At 45.8% G+C, this 23,348-nt stretch overlaps 1 protein-coding gene across 2 annotated transcripts in view; it reads right to left on the reverse strand.

Annotated features, from left to right (window-relative positions):
* The window catches only part of PFKFB4 (6-phosphofructo-2-kinase/fructose-2,6-biphosphatase 4), a 34,254-nt gene extending 11,250 nt beyond the window's left edge, over positions 1-23,004 (reverse strand). For both annotated transcript variants that reach the window (XR_550027.1, XM_008565733.1), the window contains exons 1-8: positions 22,893-23,004; positions 22,645-22,741; positions 16,573-16,639; positions 14,201-14,275; positions 13,740-13,796; positions 12,937-13,058; positions 11,513-11,720; positions 10,774-10,920 (exon numbers count right to left, since the gene is read on the reverse strand). Coding sequence is in view for 1 of the 2 variants with exons in the window: in XM_008565733.1 (XP_008563955.1) it covers positions 10,774-10,920; positions 11,513-11,720; positions 12,937-13,058; positions 13,740-13,796; positions 14,201-14,275; positions 16,573-16,639; positions 22,645-22,741; positions 22,893-23,004 (885 nt within the window). In the remaining variant the exon portion in view is untranslated. The remainder of the gene's footprint in view (positions 1-10,773; positions 10,921-11,512; positions 11,721-12,936; positions 13,059-13,739; positions 13,797-14,200; positions 14,276-16,572; positions 16,640-22,644; positions 22,742-22,892) is intronic.
* Positions 23,005-23,348: the final 344 nt, after the last annotated feature.

Genomic DNA, 23,348 nt, shown 5'->3' on the forward strand with positions numbered 1-23,348 from the left:
TGCTATAAAAATGAACAGAGAAGTGTGAATTATGTATTTTTTTTGTGCTGTGAAAATTCTACTTCTGAGTACAGATTGTCATGCAAACTATAAAGCAGGACTTCACTACTGTCATTTGGGATACACACACACACACACAGAGCACAGATTACCTTCTACAAATGCCATAAAACAAAAACAAAAAAACAAAAAAAAACAAAACCCAGGAGAGAAGAATGCCGATTAAAAACACTTACATGTAATTTAAGGGCCCAGAGAGGCCCAGAGCAGGTAGGCCATCCCTTCATCAGCCATGACCACCCCTGACTGAGCCCACATTATGAACGGCATTATGGAGCACTTCCCTGGTACCCTGTGAGGAGTGACAAGCTCCCCCCAATCCACTCCTCTGCTAGGAGCCCAGACCTGTCTGAACTGACCAATGTCTGTCCTTCCAAGGCTCAAGCCAAGAGTTAGCAGAGAGGACACACCCAGTAGAGGAAGAAGCAATAAAACACCCCTAATAAAAAGCTGCTGGTCTATGCTCTTGTTCTAGGTTTGTTTCTACAAAACCTTGGGAGCAAAGTTGTCTATTAAAAAGAAAAGATAAAGAAGAAAAACTGTACCTGTAAATGCCTATATCAAAAAAGAAGATCCCAAATCAATCATCCCTACTGGGAAAAAAAGAGCAAATTAAACTCAAAGCAAGCAAAAGTAAGAAAATAATGAAGATTAGTGCAGAAATTACTGAAATCTGAAATATTTACAATTTTTTTTTTTTGTGGCTGGCCAGTATAGGGATCCAAAGTATTACAAGGTGGCACTCTTAGCAACTGAGCTAACCAGCCAGCCCAATTACTGAAATAGAGAACAGAAAAACAATAGAGAAAAGCAATGAAATCAAAAGTTAATTCTTTGAAAAGATCAACAAAATTTAGAAATCTATATTAGCTAGACTAACCAAGAAAAAAAGAAAGCCCAAATTATTAAAAACAAGAATGAAAGGGGACATTACTCCCAACCTTACAGAAATAAAAAGGTTTATTAGGAAACACTATGAACAACTATATATTGCCAAATTAGATAAATTAGATGAAATGGACAAATTCCTAGAAAGACACGAACTACCTGTTGTGGGTTGAATTGTGTCCCCAAAAAAGATATGTCTAAGTCCTAACCCCTGGTACCTATGAATGCCACCTTATTGGGAAATAGGGTCTTTGTAGATATGATCAAGTTAGGATGAGCACATATTGGATTGGGGTGGGTCCTAAATCCAACGACTGGTGTCCTTCAATAAGGCCATGTGAAGACACAGACATATACACACAGGGAAGAAGACTGTGTGACTACAGAGGTGGGGATTGGAATAAGCAGCTACAAGCCAAGGAATACCAAGGGTTGTTTGCAACATCCAGAAACTAGGAAGAGGTGAGGAAAGATTCTTTACTAGAGCTTTCAGAGGGAGCGTGGTCCTGCTGACACCTTGATTTTAGGCTTTTAGCCTCCAGAACTGTGAGAAAATAAATGTCTGGGGTTTTTTTTGTTTTTTTTTTGTCTTTTTTCCGTGTCCGGCAACGGATCGCAACCCTCAGTGTCGCCCCCTTATCCAGTGCGCCACCGGGCCGGCCCCAAATGTCTGTTGTTTTAAGCCACTCATTTTGTGGTATTTTGTTACAGCAGCCCTAGGAACGAGGAAGTAAAGTGTGGCTATAATTAATAACTAAAAATGTGGAAGTAGTTATAGAATTGGGTAGAGGGTAGAGGCTGGAAGAATTTTCAGGTGCATGATAACAAAAAGCCTAGATTGCCATGAAGAGACTGACTGTTGGTAGAAATACGGACATTAAAGGTGCTTCTGGTGAAGGCTCATAAGAAAGTAAAGAGGACGGTAGAGAAAGCTTCAATCCCCTTGAAGAATACATGTCACCGTGAACAGAATGTTGATAGAAATATAAATGTTAAAGGTGCTTCTGTGAAGCTTCAGAAGGAAATGAGGTGCATATAACTGACACTAGAGAAAGCATGATCTTTGTTATAAAGTGGCTGACCTGTGTTCTAGTGTTAGGTGGCTACAATCAAAAAGACAGACAGTAAGTGTTGGCAAGAAAACAGAACCCTTACACGCTGCTTGTGGGAATGTAACATGGTGCAGCTACTTTGCAAAACAGTCTGGCAGTTTCTCAAAAGGTTAAAAGTTGAGTTACCATATGACCCAGTAATTCTACTCCTGGGTATACAGTGAAGAGAAATAAGAACCTATGTCCACACAAAAACTTGTACATGAATATTCATTGTAGTATTATTCAGAGTAGCCCCAAAGTGGAAACAACCCAAATACCCATCAACTGATGAATGGATAAATATAATGTGATATATCCATATAATAGAATGTTATTTGACAATATAAAGTAATAAAGCACTGATACATGTTACAGCATTGATGAACCTTGAAAACTTTATGCAAAGTGAAAGAAGCCAGACACAAAAGCCTACACATATCATATAATTCCATGTATATAAAATGTCCAGAATAGGCAATTCTATAGAGACAAAACAGATTAGTGGCAGCCTAGGACAGGGTTGGAAAGGAGGGGTTGGGAGGAAATGGGGAGTGACTGCTGATGGGTCCAGGATTTCTTTTTGGGGTGATGAATTATTCTAAAACTGATTGTGGTGATGGTTGCACAACTCCGTGAATATACTAGAGTCCGGTAAATTATACACCTAAAATGGGTGAACGCTATGGCATGTGAGTTATATCTTAATAAAACTGTTATTTTTTTTAAAAAAGGAAATATAAGGCAGTAAATTGTGGATTAGACTAGTAAAAAAATCACAATGCTTAAAGAGAAGGCTAGCCCAGGGCTATTTATCAGAACACAGGAAAAGAAAAAAGATAAACATTATAAACACGGAAAGATAATAGATCATAAAAATTATAATACTTTCAAAACCTGAAAGATAAAGAGGGAAATCCACAAGCATCTAGAAAAATAATCAGATTAACTTCAAAGGAAAAACACTGAACAGCTGGAAGCTTCTCTGCAAAACCAAATGCTAGAACCACATTCACATACTTGGAGCAAAGACACCTCCCCATGACCTGTCTCAGGTAGCTGCTGTTTGTATGAGAAAGAAATCAGTGGCTGGAGCCACAAAACGGGTTAAATGAGCTACGAAACAGGTTCCAAAAATAGCTTACTTTTTTGAAAGTTATCATCAAATGTGAAGAAGAGAAAAAAACAGATAAAAAATAAAACCCCGATGCTGTACTCTGTCCAATCACATTAATAAAAAAACGAAGCAGAAAGGAAACAAATAAAAATAACACACTCTCATCTTTCCCAACAGAGTCAAGAATTATTTTTTGTTACTAACTTGATAAGTGTATTTTAATTATTCCTCTCTTTATATGCATCCTGCTTAAGAGTGCCTTTGAAAGCCTTAAGGTAATTACTGGAATAAAAAAATTGCCTACCTTCCAAATCACAGAAAAGATGTCTACATAGAAAAATTGAAATAAAGAGAAAACTGCAAGGAATTGAAAACAAGATCAAATACACTAAAAAACAAATAATAATAATAAATGGTTTTAGATTTTTTAATGAAAAAAGCTCTTTGGCTAGGCTAAAAAACAAACTAAATATATGCTCCTTTCACGGGAAAAAAAATGATACGAAATGGTTAAAAAAAAAGGAGGAAGTATAACAAAAAAATATGGACAAAAAGCAGAGATGGCAAATTAAAACCACAATGAGATACCACCTCACACCCATTAAAATGACTACTACCAAAAAAACAGAAAATAATAAGTGTTGACAGGGATGTGAAGAAATTGGAATCTTTGCATTGTTGGCAGGATTGTACAATGGTGCAGCTGCTGTGGAAAACAGTACAGCAGTTCCTCAAAAAATCTAAATAGAATTACCATATGATCTAGCAATTCCACTTCTGGGTATATACCAAAAAGAACTGAACTGAAAGCAGGGTCACAAAGAGATATTTACACACTCATGTTCATAGCAGCATTATTCACAATAGGTAAAAGGTGGAAGCAATCCGGTATCCACTGACAGATGAATATATAAGCAAAATGTGGTATATACATACAATGGAACTTTATTCAGCCTTAAAAGGGAAGGAAACTCTGACACATGCTACGACATGGATGAACCTTGAGGATGTTAAGTTAAATGAAATAAACCAGTCACAAAAAGACAGATATTATATGATTCCACTTATATGCGGTACCTAAAGCAATCAAAGTTATTAAGAAAGAAAGTGGTTTCCAGGGGCTGGGGGTGGTGGTGGGTGTGTAGAGATTGGGGGGTTATTGATTAATGGATATAGTTTCTGTTTTACAAGATGAAAAGAGTTATGGAGATGGATGGTGGTGATAGCTGCACAACAATGTGAATGTACTTAATACTGCTGAAATGTACACTTAAAAATGGCTAAGATGGTAAATTTTAAGTTATGTGTATTTTACCACAATAAAAAAAATTAGAAAAACAAAAGCAGGGATGGTATTATTCAAATTAGTCCAAGTATAAATTCACGTAAAAAGTGTTTCTTATTAAAACAGGAACTATCCAAAATAAAGACCAAATCTGCTCTGGCCCCAACATAAACAACTAAAAAAAGGACAAAAAATATGCAACAACTGTATTTAGACACTGGACAACAGGCAGAGCAGGACTGTGACCCTTGAAAGAAGGGAAACAAGGTGAGCCTACGACTGCAGCAGCTTACTTCCCAGAGGCACTTCCTGTAGTGCAGAGCAGAACATAATGAAGGAAGAAATGGAAGATACAAAAAAGAACAAAATTGAATTCCTAGCACTTAAAAACAAAACATGTGAAATGAATAGTTCACTGGATGGGCTTAATAAAAATAAGAAGTAAAGATAAGTGAACTTTAAAAAAGCAATAGAAACTATCCAAACTAAAGCTCATAAAGAAAAAAAGACTGAGAAAAAATAAACAGACGCAAAACAAAGAAAAAAAGAAAAAACAGAAGTTCAGTGACCCGAGGGATAATATCGAGCAGTCTAACATACATATAGTTGGATTCCAGGGTGGGAGAGGGGATGGAAGAAAATATATTTGAAGAAACAATGGCTACAATTTTTCAAATTTTATATTTAGAAACCTAGAAATCAAAAAAATCTCAATGAACCCCAAGCAGGATAAACATAAAAAAAATTATATCAAGGCACATCATAATCAAATTGCTTAAAATCAGTGGTAAAGAGAAAAAATTAAAAGCCATCAGAGAAAAAGAACATTAGGTACAGAAGAATAAAGATAAGAATGACAATAAATTTCTTTTAGAAACTATGTAACCGAGAAGGCAATGGAACAGCACCTTTACTGAAGAGCTGAAAAAGAACGGTTCCTCTCATTTGTGTCTCCAGAACCCTCTCCTTCTTCTCCACAGCTTTGCCTCCAGGAAGCTGACCACTGTGGACCGCATGTACAAGGCTCCCACGGCCACTGATTTCTTGTTGAGCTAACTAAGCCACAAGGAACCCTGGCAGGAGGCTGCAGGGAGGGATGAGGGTGAGGTTGGGATGTATGTTCCCAGGTTCACTAGTGAAATGGTCGCTTTCAGCAGTCTAGGGATCCGCCTGCCTTGGGTTGAATGTTCCCACAAAACTTAATCCCCACTGTAACTGTTGAGGGTGGGAAATCTTATTATGAATTGAAAGGTGGGGCCTTGAAGAGGTGGGACCATGCCATAGTGAATGGATTAAAAATGGCGGTCAGGGGCGTGGTTCTGGGGGCTTTAAAAAGAAGAGCACATGACAAGTCTGCTCTGTCTGCTCCACCATTTTCTGCCATGTGAGACCCCTGGGTCACTGTCACCACCACCAAGGACTTCGTCAGATGTGTTCCCTGGACTTTGGACTTCCCAGCCTCTGAAATTGTAAGCAATAAATTTCGTTTTCTTACAAATTCCCCCGTTCCATGTATTTTGTTATAAGCAACAGAAATGGACTAATACAGAAAACTGATACCAGGGAAGTGGTGTGTTGCTTATAACAAATACTCAAAAATGTGGAAACAGCTTTGGAACCAGGCGTTGAGGACAGGCTGGAAGAATGCAGAGGAACAGGCTAGAAAAAGCCTCGCTGCTGGTGGGAGTTTAGAAGACAAGAATACCAGGGAAAGTTTGGAACTTTTTAGAAACTGGTTAAATGGTGGTGAGCAGAATGCTGATAGAAATATGGACAGTAAAAGCCATTCTGAGAAGATCTTGCATGTAAATGAGAAGGGATTTATTAGAAACTGGGGCAAAGATCACTCTTGCTGTGAACTGGCAAGGAACTTGGCTGCATTCTGTTTATGCCCAAAAGCTTTATGGAATGTAGAACTTCAAGGTGCTGACCCAGGGTATTTGGCAGAAGAAATTTCTAAGCAGCAAGGCATTAAAGAAGTTGCATGTCTACTTTTTTTTTTTTCCCCCTTTTTTTCGTGTCCGGCAACGGATCACAACCCTCAGTGTCGCGCCCGTACCGGACCGGGACCGGCAACAGGATTGCAACCCTCGGTGTTGCTCCCGCACCTCGCTCAGCCAGTGAGCGGGACCCGGTCTGTACATGGGATCCGAACCCTCGGCGGGAGCGCCACTGCACTCTCAAGCGGCGCACTGTAGCAGTGCGCCACCGGGCCCGCCCTGCATGGCTACTTTTAACAGCCTACACTAGGGCCGGCCCGTGGCTCACTCAGTAGAGTGCGGTGCTGATAAATAACACCAAGGCCACGGGTTCAGATCCTATATAGGGATGGCTGGTTTGCTCACTGTCTGAGCGTGGTGCTGACAACACCGAGCCAAGGGTTAGGATCCCCTTACCGGTCATCTTTTAAAAAAAAAAAAAAAAAAAGATAACAGCCTACACTGAGTTATGGCAGCAAAGACATGACGTAAAGCCAAAATTTAAAAAGGAAGCAGAGTGTAAACATTTGGAAAATTTGCAGCCTGGTCATGGGGTAGAGAAGCAGAGAGCATTTTCAGGTGAAAAATGCTATGTCTCAGCCCAGCAACCATTTGCTAAGGAGATTAGCATAGGATAAAAGGGATTATGAAGAGAAGGGGGAAAAGACCTTGAAGGCATTTCAGATATCTTGGAGGCTGCATCTTCCATTACAAGCCCAGAGGCCTAGGCAGACAGAATGGTATCGGGGAACAGGCCTGAGATATCATCCACCGGCTCGCTTCCCAGGGCCACCTCAGGATGCTGCTCTCTGCACCAGTACTCTAGCTGCTTTGGCTACTCCAGCTGTTGGCTAAATTGGCCTCAGGTGTGGCTGGACCCACAGCTTTGGAAAATATAAGCCCAAAGCCTTGGCGGTGTCCACATGGTGTTAGGTCTGCAGACTCGCAGAATGCCAGAGCTGTGGAGGCTTGGCAGCCTTCACCCTGATTTCAATGGATGTATGGAAATGCCTTGGGGCTCAGGAAGAGATCTGTCACAGGGTTGGAGTCACCATAGAGCTTTCACTAGAGCAATGCCAAGCAGAAACATGGGGTTGGAGTTGCAGCAGAGAAACCCATCAGCGCCATGTCTAGTGGAGCTGTGAGAGCAGAACCACCATGGAAACTCCAGAATTGTGAAGCTACCAGTGTGCAACACCAGCTTGCAAGAGCTGAATCATCACCTCAGATCAGGAAAGCCATAGAAGCAGAGCTGCCTGAGGACTTGTGGGCCCAACTCCCACACCATTGTGCCAAGGACAATGAATATGGAGTCAAAGTATATGATTCACCAGCTTTGAGATTTAATGCCTGTCCTACTGGCCTATTTCTCCCTTTTTGAATGGGAATATTTACCCTATGTGTGTCCCACCCTTGTATCTTGGAAGTTGATAATGTGTTTTGAATTCACAGATAGGACTTTGAACTTTGGACTTTTGAGTTAAAACAAGACTTGGGTATGAAATGAATGTATTTGTATGTGAAAATGACATGAATTTTGGAGGGCCAGGGGCAGAATGCCTTAGGTTTAATGTATCCCCAAACCTTAATCCCCACTGTAACTGTTGAGGCTGGTAAATCCTATTACGGTAATTGAAAGGTAGAGCCTTGAAGAGGTGATTAGATTGTAGGACCATGCCATAGTGAATGGATTAATAATGGTAGTCAGGGGCATGGTTCTGTGGGCTTTAAAAGAAGAGCACATGAGAAGTTTGCTCTCTCTGCTCTGCCATTTTAATGCCACGTGAGACTCCTGGGTCACTGTTGCCACCACCAAGGCCTTTACCAGCTGTGTTCCCTGGACTTTGAACTTCCCAGCCTCTGAAACTGCAAGCAATAAATTTTGTTTTCTTACAAATTCCCCAGTTCCATTTATTTTGTTATAAGCAACAAAAACAGATTAATACACCACCCAAGGTCCATTCACATTAAGCTGCCCTTTCCTCTCAGCTCCCTACTCCCAGGTTCCTGTATCCTCTTTCTCTCCTCTGTCCTTTGCCAAGGGCAGCAATGGTCCCTATTGTTTCGAGGTCAGTACAATGCGATAGCCCTTGTGGTTTCCCTATGCCCACCCATACCTTTGTAAACAGTCCCTCATTGAATTAACCTCGTTGGAGGGGCCATCTGTTTCCTTTCATGTTCCACAAATTCATAAGTCATGAAGTTTAAATTATTTCATAACAAAACATCAAAATTATTTCATAAAAAAAATCAAAAAGAAAAAAAAAAAGTAAAATATACAAAGCAAAAATAGTTAGAAATGCAAGAAAAACAATTATAATTACAGAGCATGTCTAACATTCAGCTATTAACTTATGATGATCAAGTAGACAAAAAAATAAGGACACAAAAAATTCAAATGATGTAATTAAAGAAGCTGAAATTAATGAGATACACATACAAACTTTTTCTTATGGAAATTTTCAACCATACAGAAAAGTGGAGACAACAGTATAATGAACTTGTGTACATACCTCTTAGCCATAAATATTAACAATGCACACCCAATAGTTTCAAGTAAACTTATACCTGCTTCCCCACTCTGAAACAAATTAGATTACTTTGAAGAAAATGCTGACATAACTCAGGGATGGAGAGATGCATTGAAAGTGATAAAGCAGGCCTAGTAAAAGGTTGATGGTAGAAGCCTGAGGGTGGGAATGCAGACACCCTCTAAGGTGACCCCCTATGAGCCAGAATCTGTGACTTGTTCCTAACCAACATACTATGCAAAGGTGACAGGATGTCCATCCTATGATCATGTTATGTTATATAAACTTCTGCTACAGCAGACTAGAGAGAGATTCTCTAACTGGATTTGAAGAAATACACTGCCAAGTTGTGAGAAGGCCACGTGGCAAGGAACTATGGGTGCCCTCTAGGATCTGGGAGCACCCCTCTAGCTGGCTGCTAGGAAGATAATAGTATCTTCCTCCTACAACTACAAGGCAATGAATCCTGACAACAACCATAAGCTTGGAAGAGGACCCTGAACCTCAGATGACACAGAGGCCCTAGCCAGCACCTTAACTGCGGCCTGAGAAAAGCCTGAGCATGGTCAACACCAGTTGGTTGACGGGGGTGATCTTTCTAAGATCCAAATCTGATCCTATTAGAGATTTCTGCTTCAGGCAATGGTGGACTAGCTTGTTTCAGACCAACAATCAAGTAAGAGCAACCAGAAAAACCAGACAGAAAAGTGTTTAAATCTGATTGACGTCATCATAGAGTTACAAAGGCAGAGAGGACTTGCGGGATGAAGATCTTGGAGCAAAGTGAAGCCCAATATATGGTAACACTTTTTCCTTTGAGGTTTTGCCAATTCAAAAGAGGCAGCCAGGGCCGGGCCAGCCCGGTGGCGCACTGGAGAGTGCGCTGCTTGGGAGCGTGGCGGCGCTCCCGCCGAGGGTTCGGATCCCATGTGGAGACCGGTTCCCGCTCAAAAAAGAGGCAGCTGAATGAGTGAGAAGCCATACAGAAAGGGGGAAGAAAGTAGGCAGAAGCTTAGCAGAGCTGTCAGTAATCTTGGGCTCAGGAGATGAAAATATAGAAGCTTGGGGTCCACAGGTTTTCAACCAGAACCTTAAAGGCTACACCCTGGGAGTAGGAGAGCTTGGAAAATAGAGTAGTCTCTATCTCTACAAAGATCAAAGCAAAGGTTTGAAATAGCTCTATTCCTGATTACGTTAAGGTGGTCCATCCCTAACCACCTCCCAGAAGCAAAAGTAAATCCTGCAAAGAAAGATAACATTAACCAGAGCCTCAAATTATTTCTACAATTGTTCAAACAAAATGTCCAGCACTCAATCAAAAAGCATCAGATCCAGGATTTATAAAGAACTCCTAAAAATCTATAAGAAAAATGGCAGATAATCCAATGGTGGGGCGGGGGGAGCAGGAAAGAGCAAAAGACCTAATGAGATATCCAAATGACCAACATAGTAAAAAAAACTTCCATAATCAAAACAGTGTTATATAGGTATGAACAGTGTTATATACGTATATTATTTATGTATGAAGAGATACATAAATCATATGTAAGAATTTAATATAAAAGTAAGTAAAATAAATGAGTGAGAAAAGGATAGATGGTTATGAGTTAACTGGGGAAAGATCAGATTTAAGGCTTTTGTCAGAACATCAAAATAAATCTTGGCTGATCTATACAGTGAAATGCAAAAGAGAGACAGAGAAATCAAAAAACAACGTGGAAAGTTAATGAGAAAGTTTCCCCTGACCTTCAACACTGTCATCACAGGTGAGCACAGCTGTGCCCAGGAGACGGGGGCAGGGGCAGGAAGGGATGGTAACTACCGCATCAATCTCATTGAGGACCTTCCACTGCTCGTAGGGCACACCCAGCGCCTCGGCTGTCTGGATCGTCCTCTTCATCTGGCTTGTCCAGACCTTCAGATCCTTGATGTTCTGGTCACTGATGAACTGGGCCAGACTCTTGGCAAACTAAAACACATCGCAAGCAAATTCAGACCCACAGGCCATAGGCTGCCCTCAAAACACCCAAGAGCCATAGGGTCCATGGGGCCATGTCCAACCTCAGAGAACACAGGTTTGGTAAAAAACATGAACTAACCTCTCGATGCCACACATACCCACAAGTACTGTTGTGCATCCTCCCTAGACCTTGGGCACAGTTCCAGCCATGACTCATCAGGTCCCCTGACACCCCCCCACCATGTGCCCTAGGCTACATGACCTCTCCATTGAGGCCTCAATATGCCCCCTGGACTGTGGCACAGCTGTCAGCTGCACTGTAGGAACTCAGGTCACTTCCAGGGTATCATGTCTCTCTGAGGAAAGGGGCTCAGCTGGTGACAGCTCACATGGAAACCAAAGATCCAGGCATTTTCGTGGTGCTTGATGACCTGCCCTACATGATGAGAACATTCTAGACTAAATGAAGGTCATGCACCTCAATTGCATATTAGCTACTAGAGTGGGAGTCCAGCCCCAGTGCACACACCCATACATACACAACCACCCGGGGATACCAATGTGCAGACACAGACACACAGACACACACACATGCACTGACCTCCCTGCCCCGGGGAGATAGTCCTGGGTCCCCGCCAATCCGGCCCTTGAGGTTGAGCTCACTCTCCCCATGCCGGCAGAGGTAGATGGAGCGGGGGGTCACATGGATGTTCATGAGGTAATACACAATGCGGCTCTGGATGTGGTCAGCCACACGGTTCACCACGTAGCTCTGCCCCACATCCATGATCTTGATATAGGACAGATCCCTTTCCAGAGAGAAGGTAGAAAGAGGCCTGTGAGTGTGGCTAGGGTCCTGGGAGGACATGTCTGGCCAGCCACAGAAACCAGCTGCAAGTCCTCGTATCTCCAACCACCAGGCTTGAGACTACAACACACAGGACCCTCAGCTGGTGTGCGAGTGATGGGGGTGAGGGGGAGCAACACAACACATGTGACACATGGACAAACCCTGTGAGAGGTGCTCAATACTCATCATGCTTCCAAAAGGTGGCATCCAAAGTGGGGGTCAGTCATACCACATCGTGACTTTTACCGCTGCTCGTGTCCTCCCTGGACCCCTTCTCGCCTACCTCTGAGCTCTCAACGAACTGTCTGTAAGTTGAACCAAGAGATGGTTTCCCAGGACTGACCTGGGAGTAGCTGGCAAATGTCCCACTCCGCCACTCTTCCTGACCAGCCACCCACAGATCTGGCCTTTCCTTCCCCCAATGACCTTCTCCCCGTAGAACACAGTCCCGGTCATCTGTATGTGTCGAGCAGCTGCCACACCCCACAGTAGGCAGCGGGTGGACAAGACAAGAAGCACGGTAGGAGGGTGCTGGTGGCAGCAGCCGATAAACCCAGCCCAGCCACTTTCTCTGCTCTGGCCCCTTTTCACTTAATGCTGTGTAACATATAGTTTCCCACATCTCTCTACAATTATGATTTATAATCGTGTAATATTTTACCAAGGGCTACACTGTTATTTACTTAACCACTGCCCCATTTATACAGTAAGGACAGGAGTTGGCAAACGATGGCCTGCAAGTCAAATTCAGCCCACAAGCTGTCTTTATAAAGCTTTATTGGAACACAGTCATGCCCATTTATTCACACACTGTTTCTTTGACACTAAAATGGCAGAGCTGAGTAGCAGCAACAGAGACTTACTACCCCCTCCCCCAAGCCTAAGTAAAATATTTATATCTGACCCTCTACAGAACAGGTTTGCTGACCCTGCTGTAAGGCCCTCAGCTGAATGCCCCTTATGGGCCTAAAGCGCCCTCCCCACCCAATACTCTTGCTCAATCTCCCATTCCAGAGGGAGGTGGGTAGAGCTAACAAGCACAGCCACTGTCGTTATTCATAGGCAGGGTCATCTCTGCCTTTTGGTGTGGTCCCCAGCCACCACCATGGGCAGCCATAAGGAAGCAGCCAAGTGGGACCTCATCCCCCACCCATCACAGTGCTTTCCTCACTCACCTGTCTAGGTCCTCATCCAGCGACTCGTACGAGTTCTCATAGCACTCAATGCGCCTCATGAAATCCTCTGTGGCCTCGTCACTGTCACGGTTGACATAGTCAGGGCTGCCCAACTTCACTTGCTGCCAGAGCCAGGCACAGAGCAAGGACACATCAGGGTTGGAGGCCAGGTAGGGCCAGAGACCAAGGAGACTGCTGGGCAGGGGACTGGTGGAGGCTGGGCCTGAGGCCAGGCCAGGGCTGGGGACCTGAGGCAGAAGCTGACCTAGTGGGGCTGGTCCCATTAGGAAGAGTCCAGCAGCTCCCCGGTCTGGGTTCTCACACTAGTGCCCAGAGGCCATTAGTAAGCATCCTGAGATCGGAGTCCCTCATCTTTGTGGTACAGGGGAGGCCTGGAAGCCTTTCGCCACCCTGAACTATCTTTCCAAACCCAGATGGTCAGTCATTCCTTAGGTAAATGGTGGGGTGGGAGGTGAGTCTCTCCTCTTTCTCTCTCAAATATAAACACCTCCACCCCTACCCCTAGTGTAAGCTGCCCTCCCATTGTCCCGGGGTTCTGAGGGGGAGGAGGAAGGAGAGGGAAGGTGAGGAGAGAGTGAGAATGGTCAGTCACCAGCCACACAGACCTTCACAGGCCCACCTGACCCAGCGCTCCAGGTGATACTGCTTCTCCACCCCACAAAGTTCAAGAGGTCAGATTAAGGTCAGTCCAGGCATCAGCCCAAATCTGGAGAGGGACCTCACTGTCATATGCTACCTTCTGTTTTATTACTGCCCCCAACAAGGTCAGATGTGCCACTCACCACGATGTTGGCAGCTATGACCTCAGGATCCACACAGATGGACTCAACAAAAAAGGTCTGCAGCAGGGACCAGAAGCACCAGGGTGGGCAGCAGGGAAGAAACCACAAACACATTCAGGGCTCTGGACCTTGCTCCATCGAGCTCTCCATCCCTCCACCCCTCCACCCCACCAAGGGCCATGCAGAGCAGCAGCAAGGCCCTGAGGCCCTTCTTCTCGGGGGTGAGGGCAGGTCAAGGAGTTTGGAGCTAAAGCAGGTGCCACCCTATCCTGGACTCTCCCACCAAGACCCTCTTTTCCCTGGAAAGAAAATCCCAGATGGATGAGCCCCTCTCATCCCAAATTACCCTCAGGAGCCAAACCAACCCAATGCCCCGCATGCAACAGGAGGCTGTGAAAGGAACTCCAGAGGGTCCGGACCTGCCACAGCCCAAGCAAGGAATGGAGCCGAGGAGGCCTCACCTTGTAGCCATTCTGTTCCCCAAAATTAAAGATGGTCGCCCTTCGTTCTCGGGTGGTATTTGTTGCATCAAAAACCTAGGACCAGAATGGGGTTAACTTAGCCTCCGGCCATGGGGAAGGTAGGAGGCCACCCGAGGGCTATAGCACAGGTATCTCTGGAGATTGCATTTCTCTCCAGGACCAGCTGCTGCCCAGGCCGCCTGCCTGGCCAGTTTCCTTCAGATGTGCAAGGGCTGGGCTGGTCCTCCCTTTCCTTGGAGAAGATATCCCAAGGAAGCTGGCAGAAGTGGGCACCTGTACTCCCAGAGGAAGGTACTCAGCATTCCTCTGCACACAGCAGGTGCTCAGTTCATGTCTAACCAACAGGAATTCCAGTGGCACCTGTTAAACCCAATGAACTGAACCTACACTTATTTCTACTCCATCCTGAGATTCCAGTAAAATGGAAACAGAACATAAAGAGAACAAGAGGGGAGAGGACAGGAGATGGAGATGCCAACACAGTTTTATAAGACGGACACATGGTGACTGACTCAGAGAAATGGAGAACACCAAACACAAGGGCTCACCAACCAGAGCACACCACTTTCACAGTACCAGGACACTCAGGAATGAGGCCAGGCCAAGGGTAGGAGGAAATGGAGGACTGGTTTGAGGTCCAACAAAGTGCAGCAGGAGCCCAGGCCCACTCTCTGCTCTTCCTTCCAAGCACTGACCCACCCAGGGCTCCTCAGAGTACCTGGAACCTACCCAAGCACCCTCCAGTGCAGCCACCCATCCGCATGTCCAAGCAGCTTTATCAGTGTCATTTTATATAAACAGCAACCAACCCGGGCTCACTGGACACTCTAGCAAAACTTCTAATGAGAAAAACAAAGACTAAAGCAATCAAACAGAAAAAAAGGAACTTGGAGAAACTGAAGACAGGGCACAAAACAGAAGAAAACATCAAAAAAAACCTCTACAATTATTCAAGAAAGATACAACAGGACTTAGTAAACATGAAATAAGAGCAGAGTTCCAAAATACGGGAACCCTCAGAGAACAAGAAATATAAAATGGAATCACAGAACTTTTAAAAAATTCAACCAAATACTTGTTAAGACATTGTTGAGGAAGTCTCCCTCAAAACAAAAAGGACAAAGAGAAAAAATAAGGGGAAAAAAGATAAAATGAGGGATGAAGCCTAGCACGCAGCCACCAGGAGTTCTAGAAAAAGCAGCTCAGAGAGTGGGAATAGGGGAGAATGAACTGCCAGAAAGCAGCAGAGCATCAAAATAACGATACATGAGACAATTTCCCTGACCTGGAGAACAAGAGTTTCCTGACGGAAAGCCACACTCCCCGCCAGGATCTAGCACGGTGGAGCAGAGAAGACCCACCACAAGGCACATCACCTTGAAGACCCTAAAGGTCTCCCAAGAGGAAGGGGCACGAGAATCCCCCAGCTACCTCCAAGAGATGAAACGTTTAGGAAGATCAGTAAATCAGAATGACAGACTTCTCCACGGCCACGCTAGAAGCCATAAGGCAACAGAACAATGTCGCAGAAATCCTAAGGGAAAAGTACTTTCCCTCCAGAATTCTACACCCAACCATCAAATCTGAGGATAAAAAAAGACATTTCAGATATGCAAGGTCTCACACAATTTACTTCCCAAGTACCTTTCTTAGGAAGCTACTGGAGGATGTGCTTCAACAAAGCAAGTAAACCAAGGAGAAAAAGCCATGGGATCCAGGAGCAGGACATTCAACCCAGGAGAGAGGAGAAGGGAATTCCTAGGTGCCAGCTGTGCCATAAGCAACTAATCCAGATTGGAGCTGGGGGACAGACAGTGCCAGGAGGCATGACTCGAGGAGGAGAAGGGAAGGGGGAAACAGCTCCCGCGTTTGACTGCACAGGGCTGGGGTAGGGCCCTTCCCCACAGACATCCCAGCTCAGCCTTGCCCCATCCTTCCATCTGCCTGGAGGGGCCAAACACAGCTGGAATTCCCTCACCCAGGGTTTTGCTGGTTCCTGGAACAGCCAGTAAATACTGGACAGGACTCTCCCCACATCAGGAAAAATCGCATGTGCTAAAGACTTAGGTTACATGATACCCCTAACTTCTGGGATGGCCAACAATGAAAGTATTCAGAGGAAAATCCGACAGGGTCAAATGCAGCCACAAGCCCAGAGGGAAATTCTTGGCCCAGATCCAGCCTCTGGCTTCCTCTATAGCTGCTGCAGACTTCCTCCCAAGGGCCAGCACCCAGGGGCATTGGGGACGCACACACCCAGCCTTCCCCTCCAGATGCCTGAGGAGCAAAGGGGTAGATGTGTGTGGGCTCCCATGTGTCACTCCCAGCTGTCACCAGGACGTCACACTCACCGCCACATGTCCCCCCTCCTTACTAAGGAACCTCCGGACGTCACAGAGGGCTGCCAGGGCACACTGCCTTCAAGAGAGAAAACACAGGGTCAGCCCAGCACCCATCCTTGGCTGTAGGAGGGCAACAGGTCAGGGACACGCCCTACCCAAGACAGGAGAGGGGACAGCCCCTAGGTCTCCTTCTCTTTTCAAGGGTTCTCTTTTCTTTCCTTGGGATAACTTTCAGTGTTTGGCTAACTCAGCTCCTGTAAGGTGGAAGGTTGAACACTCCTGCCCATTAGAAATTTTTTTTTAATACCACTTTTCTGTATTTTCCCTCATCATTTCATTATATACAAATCCATGCTGCTATTTTGCCATATTCATGATTTCTAATTGCCATTCGTTTTCTCTGGTGATCAAAATGAGCCCTCTTAAAATCATACTTATTACTGTGCATGTGAGTGTCAGGGCTGGTGGTGGGGAGAGGAGAGACACTATGGCTGGCACTCAAGGCAATATTAGGCTTAATGTTTGATTTTCTTTCCTGGAAGAGAGAACTCCCCAACCACTCCTTCTGGAGGAAGGTGTTGCTTCTCTGCCTCTACACCTGTGACCACAGACCTTCCAGAACATGAAACCCTACTCATGACTATGCTGTCTTCAGAACATCTCAGCCTTTTCATTTATTACTGCAAAATGAATTGGCACATATAAAAATCTTTCTCATTTTACCCACTCCTCTAGGGTCTGGAGATAGATAAATTAAAGTCATGCCTTGCTTAACAACAGAGACATGTTCTGAGAAACACATCATTTTAGGCAATCTTGTTGTGGGAGCATCACAGAGCGCACTTACACAAACCCAGACGGCAGAGCCTACTACACACCTAACTATGTGCTATAGCCTGTTGCTACTACATGATTAGTGGGTTGAGCTAAGACATTACAATGGCTACAACGTCACTAGGTGATAGGAATTTTTCAGCTTCGTCATAATCGTATGGGACCACTGTCGTATATGCAGTCCACGGTTAACCTAAATGTCATTATGTGGGGCATGACTGTACTTTCACTTTTTACCTATTACCTTCACTTTTTTCAGTATAAGAGTAAAGCTAGATCTCCTCCCATTTGTCTGATCTTTGGATTTTGTGAGTAAACAAACTCCCAGTATGTCAAAGTCAAAGGCCAGTGCTGCCAGGGCTCTCATCAGGCCAGCGTGCCTGAAATATGAAGGCAGAAGCTGATCAGAGCAGGTTGTAGCCTGCTGGGAGCCACAGGGAAAGTGATGGCAGAGCTGAGTCCAGGTCACTAAAAGGAGCTCTACTCCTATGCTTCCCTGTGTCCTTTCTGTGCCCAATGGGTCTTTCAGTTAAAGCCTCAAAGTGTTTTCTTCTTTTGCCAAAAAAAAAAAATCTCAATTCTGAGAGTTCAGAAAACTGTCATTGCTGGGGCCTTTCTGATACTTGCATATACAGCCCCATAATGTGGACTAAGATCTCTCGTAGGCTGCTCTGGCCATGGCTCCACCATGCGGGAGGGATCTCAGGGCCCCAGTGGAGATGCTGAGGGAACAGCCTGGGAGCCTGTGTGTGCATGTGTGTGTATGAGTGTAACTGTGCACAACATGCGTGAATCCACATGTGTGGGTGGGTATATGTGAGTGTGCTGCACTCATGTGTGCACGTGTGTCTGTGAGTGTGTATGTGTAAGCATTCCCTGAGCCCATGTGTGTGTATAGCTGTGTATCCGGGAGGGATCTCAGGGCCCCAGTGGAGATGCTGAGGGAACAGCCTGGGAGCCTGTGTGTGCATGTGTGTGTATGAGTGTGACTGTGCACAACATGCGTGAATCCACATGTGTGGGTGGGTATATGTGAGTGTGCTGCACTCATGTGTGCACATGTGTCTGTGAGTGTGTATGTGTAAGCATTCCCTGAGCCCATGTGTGTGTATAGCTGTGTATGTACACATGAGTGTGCCTGAGCCCTTATGTGTGGTATGTGACTGAATGGGCACAGGTATGAATGAATGTGTCCACAAGTGTGCACATAGGACATGCGTGTGTATGCACACATGTATAGGAGTATCAATTTTTGTATGTGTGTGTCCGAGCAAGTGTAGACAGGATGTGCATTTGTGTGTGCCCATGCACATACATATGGTGTGTACACACACCTTCATGTGGTATATGACTGTGGGAGCACATATATGAGCATGCTTGGTGTGTATGTGTGCATAGACCCACGTAGTGTGCACATAGGACATGCGTGTGTATGCATACATGTATAGGAGTATCAATTTTTGTATGTGTGTGTCTGAGCAAGTGTAGACAGGATGTGCATTTGTGTGTGCCCATGCACATACATATGGTGTGTACACACACCTTCATGTGATATATGACTGTGGGAGCACATATATGAGCATGCTTGGTGTGTATGTGTGCATAGACCCACGTGTGCATATGGGTGAACACAAGTGTGTATGTGCCCACAACGCGCCTATGAGGTATACGTGTGTGTGCAGCACCCACCTTCATGTGTGGTGGGTGACTGCATGTGTGCAGAAGAGTTAACAAAGCAGGCCTAAGTATACTACCCTTCGAAAGTCCTGCTTGTAAAGTTGGCTCTTTGCCGGGTCTGGGAACTTGAATAATAAACAGCTCCCTATGTTGATATAAAACCTTCCCTAAATAATAAGAGCAGCTCACTGTGTCTAGACTGTTTACACAAACAATATGGTTTGTGCTGAATACTGCTTTCCTTTTGGGAGTCTGGAATTTTGGTATGTGCTACGCACAGGGTGCCTGTGTGACCAGCCCCCAATAAGAACCTTGGTCACTGACTCTTGATGAGCTTCCCTGACAGACAACACTTCACATGTGTTGTCACAATTCAATGCTGGAGGGATTAAGTGCATCCTGTGTGATGTGACCAGCCCCCAATAAGAACCTTGGTCACTGACTCTTGATGAGCTTCCCTGATAGACAACACTTCACATGTGTTGTCACAATTCAATGCTGGAGGGATTAAGTGCATCCTGTGTGACCTGGTTTCCTCTGGACTTCATCCCATGCCCCTTTTCCCTTTGCTGATTTTGCTTTGTATCATTTCACTGTAATAAGTCTTAGCCATGAGTCTGGCTTTATGCCAAGCCCTGTGAGTCCTCCTAGCAAATCACTGGACCTGAGGGTGGCCTTGGGGACCCCTGACACACCATGCATGAGTGAGCTCCAGTCCATATATGTATGTACAGGGTAAGCACATGTGTGCCTATGTGTGTACTTGCCCTTATGTGTAGTGTGTGACTGTGAGGGACTACACATGTGTGAGTGAGTCCAAGTATTTATATGGGTAGGTGGCCACATGAGTGCACACACCCTCATATACAGAGTGACTGTGTGTGCACAGGGGATGTGTATGTGTGTATGCACCCATGTGTACCTATGGGTGTACATGTGTGTCCAGCTGTGTGCATATGAGGCATGCATATGCATGCATGTGCCCACAAGTGTGCATAGAGGCTTGTATGTGGTATGGGACTGTGTATAGGAGTATGAGCGTGCCTGATGGTATATGCGTGTAAGTGTACTTGCACACGCACACATGACTGTGCATGCACTTTTCTAGACTTTCCACTGTGTCCAGTATCAGAGAAGACCTCAGCATTGTATAGCTCTAGGGACCTCAACAATGTATAAGTAATTGGGCCTCTGGGAAATGTGGCCCTCTCTTCCTAGGTTTTCCACTTTAAAAATTCCTATTCCTTTTATTTTGCAAATTATTTATGGGAAATTTTGAGCTAGTTAATGTGAAATGGCCCTGTGGGTTGGTGGCCAGACCCAGGCTTTGAATACAGGTGAATACAGGAGGGAGGGTTTCTAGGAAACACCAGGGTATGCCTACAGAGAAGCAGCACATAGACCTGCCCTCAGCTTCTACTGTGGGGTCCTCTGTTCCAGCTGGGTGACTTCAGACTAGCTCCCCAACCTCTCTTAGTCTAGGTTTCCCCATTTGAATTAATCCCAATATTCCTACTTACGAGGGGCAGCCTGAGCAGAATGGCTGGCAGACTCTGGGAATGCCAGCTCCCTTATTCTTCCCACAAACACTCTGGATTCAGACAGGCCTGGCTTCAAATTCAAACCCTGAGTGACTCCAGACAATCCCATCACTTTCTGACCTCAGTCTCAGCATCTGGGAAGGTGAGACACCACCGCACTCCACAAAAGCTGTGGGGAAGATCAAATGAGCTAGTCTATCGGTGCCCACGGCTTGGGGTTGTTTTAGAACTTGCATTTGATATGTTCCTTGACCTACTAATCAGGTAATTTAACCTACTAATTGGGTAATATTGGAGTGATGGGCAGGTTTTAATGGTAGATGAGCTTAGATTCACATCTGGGCTCTGCGAAGTAACTTCTTATTTTGCATGAAACTCCTGGTGTCTGTGAGTCTCAGTTTCTTCATCTGTAAAGTGTGGGAGGGTGGGGGGCAGTTGACAATGTGTATCAAGTACCCAGCACACAGTAGGTTCAAATATCAGTCCCCTCCCTTTTGTCTGGCTTGACATCGCCAGAGGATCCAGTCTTGAGTTTTACCCACAATATGATCACAGAAACCCGAATGTCACAATCCCTTTCCCTTATTGGTGCCACAGCCTGGCCCAGCCCCAGTGATGTAAGAGCAAAGGCGGTCTGAAGGTCCAAGCCCCACATTGGGGAGCTCCTGCCCCCTGGTGGCCAGAGAAGGGACAGACAGGCTAGTGTCCAGACTTTGGTGGCCGTTCATTGGAAGGTAGCTTCTGGCCTGGGGCTGGGCTTGATATGGAGAAGTCACTAGAGTTGGGTCAACCTCTGCTCACTATTCTCCCATGATGGGTGGGCCCAGAGCAAGTCTCTGCTACCCTGGGCTGACAAGGGGCTTCTTGATCTCCCAACTAACACCTGCCAAGAAGGGCACAGCATAGCTCCACAGACCACCAGCTGGTGTTCGGTTCCTGTTCATTGGAAGGTAGCTTCTGGCCTGGGGCTGGGCTTGATATGGGGAAGTCACTAGAGTTGGGTCAACCTCTGCTCACTATTCTCCCATGATGGGTGGGCCCATAGCAAGTCTCTGCTACCCTGGGCTGACAAGGGGCTTCTTGATCTCCCGGCTAACACCTGCCAAGAAGGGCACAGCATAGCTCCACAGACCACCAGCTGGTGTTCGGTTCCTTGGAGAAAGTTCCTTGGGAGGGAGTAATTGGTAAAGGGCCACGAAAAACCATTATGGTGTATATTGCTGAAAATACTAATTATCCTGATTTGACCATCCACATATTGCACACAAGTACTGATAATCAACTCTACCCCACAGATATGTATAATCAACTACGTTATAATAAAACAAAATTTATAAAAGAAAGCACTCAGTTCAAGTCTAAATGGGGTGGGAGAGTTATCATATGCACATTTCTATCTCATGAATAATAGCAGGAGTGTGAACTACTCACCTAGCAGCATCAGGCCACTTCAAAGTAAAGCTCAGGCCTATCCCCACATACCAAGAACATGCTAAGCACAGGGCAAACATACTCCAAATATACAGAAAGGGGCTTACGCTTGGCAAGGGAGGAAAAGCCTCACCCTGCTGCATCCCTGAGGCTCGCATCCCTGCACCCACTCAGGCTCCCCTCCCCACCAGCTGCCATCCCCATGAAGGGCCTGGGATGAGCGAGCATGACCTCCACGCAGCAGACCAACCTGCCCTGGCCGTCTCTCTCACTTCCCTGAAATTCTGTCCTCCCCTACCACAGTATGTCTTTACCAAGGGCTCCTTAACAGCAGGGCAGGGACGGGCCAGCCAACAGGAGGCTATATACACCCTCTCCTCTCATCCTGAAACCCCTCACATCCCAACCCTACCACATCCTGCCCTGTCACAGCCCTGTCACACAGCCGTCAGGCAGGGCAAGGCTGGGGCTCAGGAGGAGCTGAGGCATTCACCACCAACTTGGCTCCAAGGACTTCTCAGTAAACGGGCAGTAACTTGTTAGCCTTCTCAACAGCACTGCCCCCACCCCCGCCCCCCACACAAGCACATACACTTACTTCCTGATTTTCAGGCCCTCTTCGTTGTCTGGGAGGAAAAACTCAAAAGATTTGTACGTCTTGACCATGTCCCGACGGTACTGGCCAACGTTGAATTCTGGAGGGAAGGAGAGACTCAGATTTCATAACAACAGCAACCCTCACCCTGACCCACCCCAGGCCCTACCCACAGTCCAGTCTTTTCTCTTGTCTTCCCTTCCCCCGACAATGCCCCAATGTCCCCTTGGACAGCTGGGGCCAAGCCTCACCCCGAGTGGGCACACCAATCCAGTTCAGGTATCGAGTCAGCTTCTTAGAAATGTAGGTCTTGCCCCTGGCAGGCAGGCCCACCATGACAATGAGTGTTGGGCAGTTGGTCATGCAAACTGGAAGACAAGCAGCACACAGTGTCAGCTACAGGCCAGGACCCCTCCCAGTGTATCCCTCCCTCTCTGCCTGTGGTCTCTCAGCCTCAGGGCACAGGACTGCACCAGACATACCTTCCCGGCCTCCTGGCATCAGACGGCTCCCTGAGTGCCCCCAGACCCTGGTCTCAAGCCACTGCTGACATGGCCCCTTTCCTCAAGCCTGCTGGGCTCTGGCAGACACAGTGCATCTTGCCATCCTGATGTGTACCATCAGATGTAAAGCTCAACTGACCATGCCCCTGCCTAGACACTGCTAGGGAGCTCCCCACTGCATGAAGGGCAGTGCCAGAACCCAGC

This window comes from Galeopterus variegatus, unplaced genomic scaffold, assembly GCF_000696425.1.
Source record: "Galeopterus variegatus unplaced genomic scaffold, G_variegatus-3.0.2 Scaffold203, whole genome shotgun sequence".
NCBI classification, from domain to species: Eukaryota; Metazoa; Chordata; class Mammalia; order Dermoptera; family Cynocephalidae; genus Galeopterus; species Galeopterus variegatus.